This window comes from Asparagus officinalis, chromosome 4 (genome assembly GCF_001876935.1).
Source record: "Asparagus officinalis chromosome 4, Aspof.V1, whole genome shotgun sequence".
Lineage (NCBI taxonomy): Eukaryota > Viridiplantae > Streptophyta > Magnoliopsida > Asparagales > Asparagaceae > Asparagus > Asparagus officinalis.
In genome coordinates, this window is record NC_033797.1 from 17,081,173 (window position 1) to 17,087,966 (window position 6,794).

The 6,794-nt window shown below is 35.0% G+C and overlaps 1 protein-coding gene across 1 annotated transcript; it reads right to left on the bottom strand.

The window, feature by feature from the left end:
* Nucleotides 104-3,997, bottom strand: LOC109836759. Its single transcript, XM_020404759.1, has 5 exons — nucleotides 3,715-3,997; nucleotides 3,530-3,636; nucleotides 2,080-2,575; nucleotides 1,617-1,732; nucleotides 104-533 (listed from the first exon to the last, which is right to left on the bottom strand). The coding sequence occupies exons 1-5, from the start codon at nucleotides 3,937-3,939 to the stop codon at nucleotides 329-331; spliced, it is 1,149 nt and encodes a 382-aa protein (XP_020260348.1). The 5' UTR covers nucleotides 3,940-3,997; the 3' UTR covers nucleotides 104-328.

Here is a 6,794-nt window from a genome sequence, read left to right on the forward strand (position 1 = left end):
CCAGCTCCCATAAAGCCTGCTAATTGTGATAGAATGAACTGGAAAAGGAGCTTATGTATTTATACATTTGCTTTACAGAAAATAATAAAGGATACAAGTAATATCAGGCAAGTACACACGCCGTGGCTCCTTTTGATAATTTCCTTGTATAAGATTCAGCAGGGTCAAACTACTTAGTAATCAAATGACTGGAAGGACAAAATGCTTTAAACGACAGCTTTCGTTTATAAGCAAAATAAAGGGTACAATAATCTATATGAGGGAATAGCAAAACTATGTCAAATAGTTGAATAATACTTCTGAGGGAATTGCGAAACTATGCCAAATACTACAAGTTGGCTACGGCAACAATATATGCATTCCATGCATCGAGTTGTTGGAAAGTTGACACCTCTTCATATTTAGAGTCATGTTTGCCATTGTATTCCTCAGAGTTTTCCTTTTCATGTGTGTTCGGCATCTCCCTGATCCAAAAATGTACTGACTGAAAGCCAGCCTCAACCAAGCAATCTCTAATTTCTGGCAGCGACCACCTAGAAGAGGAAGATAGCATCAGTTTCTTTAAATATACTCAGTATAAACAAGATATCATTTTGGAGAATTAAAAAAAACTCCTAAAATGGGAGAAAATACACTAGTGCAATGTGAATTCTGTTAGTGTTATCTACTAGTTGCATGGCACAAGAAACCAGCACAATAAGTATAGATGTATGCACCAATCATTAAAATAAAGAACCAAATGAACCAACCTCCTTCCCTCTCTCTATAATTGAACAATTTATGGCTACCTCTTCTATAATTAAACAATCCTGTGAGCTATGTTACATCAGATATGACTTGCCGAGGACATGACTCGAACACATGGCAGATTTTACGAGATACATGTGTCCAGCATGATATGCTTCACAATAGTAGTGTTTGTGCTACATAGTTTACAGGTGGATTTCGCATAAGATATATAACTTGGTTAAGCATATAAACTTGATGTAGAAAGAGTTGTACTTTTAAGCTCATAACCACAGTGTAAAACTTTTGATGCAATGAATGATTTTGATTCACTTTACATTATGCAGCAAAGTACTTGTTTGAAACAGAGTTAGATTAGCTAAAGCATCTAAACTAGCACAGAATGATAATGGTATAAGAAAATCAGATAGAGGAAACTCCTGTGTTACAGAGAGCAGAACGGTGATCATAATTCTTGTCCAATTCTTTAGGGGTTGGTTATGTGTCCTATTTCTTTGGGGTAGGTAAGATTTATCCTATTCCACCATTGAGCTTTAAGAGACACCTTAATTGCCCCAGATTACAATATTCAGCCGATAAATATACACTTCCAACTCATGAATAATAACACTAGACCTAGGGGAGCATCTATTGCATATACATTATACAAGAAGATGATTTCAACATATATTACAGAAAAATGGTCGCAACATGTAAAGCTACATGCATGCATTTATAGATAAACAAAAGATAGGGTGACAACATACTTAAATATGCATCTCAGGGAGTCAGATATTACAATGTCAATCAAAAACAGAAATGTTATTAAGTTGGAGATGGTTATGGGGGTGCATTACTTAGAATGAAAACAAAAAGTACACATAACTTACAAGCGCCAGTCATAAGAAAATGCATGCTTTAGTGTCTGCTTCTTTCCGAGCTGGAAGTGAAGGCTGATTCTTGTTCTGCGATTTATAATATCAAACTCTGCTTGTTCCCAGAAATACTGCACATTATGTCACCAATAAGCATTCAAATAACTAAGTGGCACCAAGCATTTATTGTTGTCCTATTATCCAATTTGATGAGAAGAAAGAATTTTATTCTAATGTGACATTTCAGAAATCCTGCTGCTAAATGTTTTTCTTAAAAGCAGATGACAGTTTATATTTTCCTTATTCCAGAAGCAACTTTAAAATATGATGCTTTACTCTTTTATGAAACAGAAGACATCCAGGTCAAATTGCATCATCAGATGCAAATGCAAGCACCTCCTTCAGACAAACAACAAATTCTATTGTTTCTTCAAAATTTCCAACTGTAGTTTAATACTATTGAATAAAACCAACTTACAGTGAAGTTAGAAAACCTCCTTTGAAGCCGTAACTTGCATTCTGATGATGTACCACCATATAAGTCCATTACAAATATACCACCCTTTTTCGACAAGGAATGAAGAACATGCTTAAAATACAATACCAATTCCTCCCGCCTTTGGAGGCAACAACAACTGTAATTGAATGCGCATATAATGTCTCTGGAAGGCAACATAGCCTTTTCCATGGTGGAGATCACTGGAACGGTAGAATTAGACCCTACACTTAGCTCGACAGTTTCTGAACTATCATCTTGAACACTTAAAGCCCCAAGCCTTGTGAGATCTTGAACTGTGCCTTTGACTAAATGAGCCTTCTGAGGTTGCAATACATTACCGTGATAAAGGAAGATCCTAGAATAACCATCAGATCCAATCTTATTTAAATTGTTTTCAAGGCACCATCTCAGCGCCTCGAGGTCCAGATCCAGGCCTACAGCTGTCCTTCTTGAGTCAGTTCGCAACCACTCAGCACTGTCAAGGACCCAAGGTATAGAATCTTTGAAGGAAGCAAAAGCATATATAAAGTAGTGATATGTTATGATGCAGAAAAACATAATCACAGAAGATACAGTATGCTAAAACCACTTTTGCACTCTGATTCCAAAACAATACAGATATCACCTTGACAAGGATGATTGTGCTATATCAGGCCACAGTTAAGATGGTCAAGAACAATAATCCAAAATCCTAACAGACAATGTTTTTATACGGTTTGAAGAAATACATCATAATAATTCAATCTCTGATGCACCAAAGACCATATACATAATAAAATTACAGGATAATCTATTATCACTAACCCAAGGTTCCCTGAATTTGGTGAACAAGAATGAATTTCTACATATGACAAAAGTAAAGAGGAACAGGGGGTGAGGAGTCCAATCCATAGTCAGAAGAGAGAATGCTTACGCCGAAGATACTTAAAAGAAGCCTAAGTGAACATAGAAGTACGGAATAGTTAAATGTTTGCCAAATTTGTCAAATAGGGTTACTAGGTCAACAAGCATTCAGACAAAAGAATTTATCATCTTCGTAACTCCAAAACTCTGTTAAAAAGTAACTAATTTAAAGAAAATCACAAAACCCAGCATATTAAACGCTTTGTGGAGACTTTTGATTCAAAGGAAGTCCTTTCTCGAGTTTCCATAATCAAATTTTTCTTGAGTAATTTAAAATAGTATTTACTAATCATGACATCTTCTCCTCTCTGAATGTAGTATAAAATCCTCTCGTTCATTATCCATTTCTACAATAAGATTGTCCTAATATAACCAGAATCCCTCACTACAAATATCTCTCACATACTATTAAAATATGCAATACCATTAAACATTTGAAAGCGATATAACAAAATTTTCCTTTCCATTCATTAGTAAAACCCTAAACCCTAAATCTAAAAACTAATCCAGGAATCATAATAACTACCTCAAAAGAGCAGTGCCACAGAAATCCTCCTGCAAATGGAGCGGCAATCGACCTCCAACGTACATCAAGAAGAACTTCTGCAAGTAGCTTATATCCCCCTTCGGCGACTGGAAATTTTTCGGAATTAAAAAAAATTAAAAAATAAAGAAAATTTCAAGAAACTGAGCTTTGAAACCAGAACGAACCTGTACTGATTTCTGGTAAAGATCGAACTTGGACAGAGTATGATGATTTCCATCAATTTCCTCGTCCTCTTCTTCGACTTCTTCGATTTCTGAGTCTGGTTCTTGGGGCGATGGGAGATCGTAAGCGGATGAGGGTAGAGATTCTTCGTCGTTGTCGGAATGAGCGAAGCGTCGAGATCTTGATGATGATGGAGGATTCTTCTGCTTCTTCCCGTGCTTTCCCATGGCGACCACTGCTGATGCCGCTGGAGCGAAAAATGTCGGGTCGAAAGCAGATTTGTTCGGGTCGGGTTAATTTTAAAGAACCGATTCGGTTGGGTGTGATACGAACCCGAACCTGGGGTGGGATACCAATTAGGGCACGATCACTAGTAGGGGTGTGCAACGGTCGGTTCGGTTCGGTTTTTACCAAATTTTGAACACCGAACCGAACCGCTTATAAATCAAAACCGAACCGAACTGTTGCAAGTCGGTTCGGTTTGTTCGGTCCAACTTCATCAAACTTCTTATCAAACAACAAACTCTGTTAAAGAAAAAAAGATATCAACAAAGTAGGAGATTATGAAGCATTAAACACTGATATAATGATATTATTTTCAACCCATAATGATTCAGAAAATGAGTTTAGGGTTTGAGTCTTTGACTCTTTTGGGACGGGTCGGGTAGGGTTTGAAATCAGAATAGGTAGTATTGCACTATATTCGGTCGGTTCGGATCGGTTCGGGTTGAAAAGTTTTCAAACCGACCCGAACCACCCCACTCATAAAACCGATTTTTTCGGATCGGTTCGGTCGGTTTTTTTGGTTTGGACCGAACCATGCTCAGCCCTAATCACTAGCCTCCGTTTGCCCATATTTCTCTTTTAACAATGTTAGTGTGCACCCCGTGCAAAGTACAACCTTCATTTTCTTATTTTTCGTTACAGTAATTTTTATTTAATACAGTTTTTTGTAAGTTTGTAGTTATATTTTTTAATGCTACAGTATCCCGCCTGAGCGATAGTGATAATGCTACAGTGATATTCTTAAACGCCACAGTCCCCGCTTGTGTTGTAGTAATAATACCATAGTAATTTACTGTAGCATGAATAGTGAATCTTGGATCCTCCCATTATTATAGAGGAATATATATAATGAATGAGTTATTTTAAATACGCAAAATAAGATGGCGAAGTGAAATTATTATAGAGAGTTAGTTTGTTTAATCAGTATGATGGTATTGGTCAGTTTTATCATGTAGTCGATATGCATATAACAACAACAACAACAACCATCAAGCTTTTATCCTAAATGTTTGCGGTTGGCTACATAAATCCTATTTTCCATTCAATTCTGCTACGGGTCATCTCCTCTATTATGTTAGTCCTAATCATATCATTTTTAATTGCTTCTAACCAAATTATTCTAAGTCTACTTCTAGATCTCTTAGTCCCATTAATTATAATATGTTCGTTTTTTTAATAGGTGCACTAAGCGGTCTCCGTTGTACATACCCAAACCATCTTAATCCATTTTCTCCCATTTTATCATCAATATGAGCAACTTCTAATTTACTAAAGATACACTAATTTTTATCCTATCTTTTAGTGTATACCCACAAGACCATCACAACATTCTCATTTCTGCTATACTTATTTTTTAAATATTTTTTTCGTGCCTAACATTCTGACCCATAAAGCATAGTTGGTCTTATAACCGTCCTATAGACTTTTCCCTTTAACTTTATTGGTATTCTACGATCACATAAGACTCCCGAAGCACTCCTCTATTTCAACCATCCCGATTTAATTCGATGCACAACATCATCCTCTATCTCACCATCATGCCTAATGATTGATCCTAAATATAAAAAATAATTAGTTTTAGATATTTCTTTGCCATCAATATGTACCATAGGTTCTCTTCTTTTCCTAGTTTTACTAAAAATACACTCCATATATTCTGTTTTTGTTCTACTAATTCTAAAACATTTAGATTCAAGAGCTTATCTTCGTCTTTTTACTTTAGAAATAATGTCTATTCTAGTTTCATCAACTAACACTATATCATCAGTAAATAACATACACCATGGAATTTCATCCTAAATGTGCTTAGTAAATTGGTCCATAACTAATGCAAAAAGATAAGGACTTAAACCTCACCTTTGATGTAAACCTATAGTAATATGAAACGGTTTAGTCTCTTCTTCATTAGTTCTTACTCTAGTTGTTACTCTATCATACATATCTTTAATAACATCAATATATATACTAGATATATTTTTTTTTCTAACACTTACCACATTACCTCTCTAGGCACTTTCTCATACGCTTTTTCTAGATCGATAAAAACCATATATATATCCTTTCTCTTCTCTCTATATCTATCCATTAACCATCTAAAAATATGTATAGGTTTCATCGTTGACCTCGTAGGCATAAAACCAAATTGATTTTCAAATGTACTTATCTTTTTTTTAGTCTTTGCTGAATTACCCTCCCCCAAAGTTTCATAGTATGACTCATAAGTTTTATACCTCGATAATTTGAGCAACTTTGAACAACTTTATATATCTCTTTAATTCTTGTATATATATTGGTATTAAAGTACTAATCCTCAACTCATTTGGTATTCTTTTCATCTCAATGATCTTATTAAATAGTTTAGTTAACCATCCTAAGCCTATATCTCCACGACATTTCTAAACTTCAATAGGGATACCATTCGGTCCTACGACTCTTTCACTTTTCATTTTCTTTAGAGTATCTTTAACGTCGCTAATCCTAATTTTTCGACAAAATCTATAGTTCCTATCATTTACTATACGGTCAAAATATCTATTTTGTTCACTTGTTTTGTTATGATTAAACAATTGATAAAAGTAACTCCTCCACCTCTCTTTTATTTCCCCGTCGTCACTAGAACTCTTTGATCCTCACTTTAAATACATCTAATATTACGCAAACCTCTACTCTTCCTTTCTCTAATCTTAACAAGCTTATATATATATATATATATATATATATATATATATATATATATATTCTCACTCTCTAATTCTTGGTGATTGTTTTCTATTTTAACGGGCTTTCTAAGTGACCA

Bases quoted from the DNA above. Each gene is read 5' to 3' on its own strand.
- LOC109836759 (XM_020404759.1), bottom strand. From the start codon at position 3,939: ATGGGAAAGCACGGGAAGAAGCAGAAGAATCCTCCATCATCATCAAGA. The intron at 3,637-3,714 runs GTTCGTTCTGGT...AAAAATTTCCAG, and splicing joins TTTACCAGAAATCAGTACAG to TCGCCGAAGGGGGATATAAG. The intron at 2,576-3,529 runs GTAGTTATTATG...GGTCCTTGACAG, and splicing joins TGTGGCACTGCTCTTTTGAG to TGCTGAGTGGTTGCGAACTG.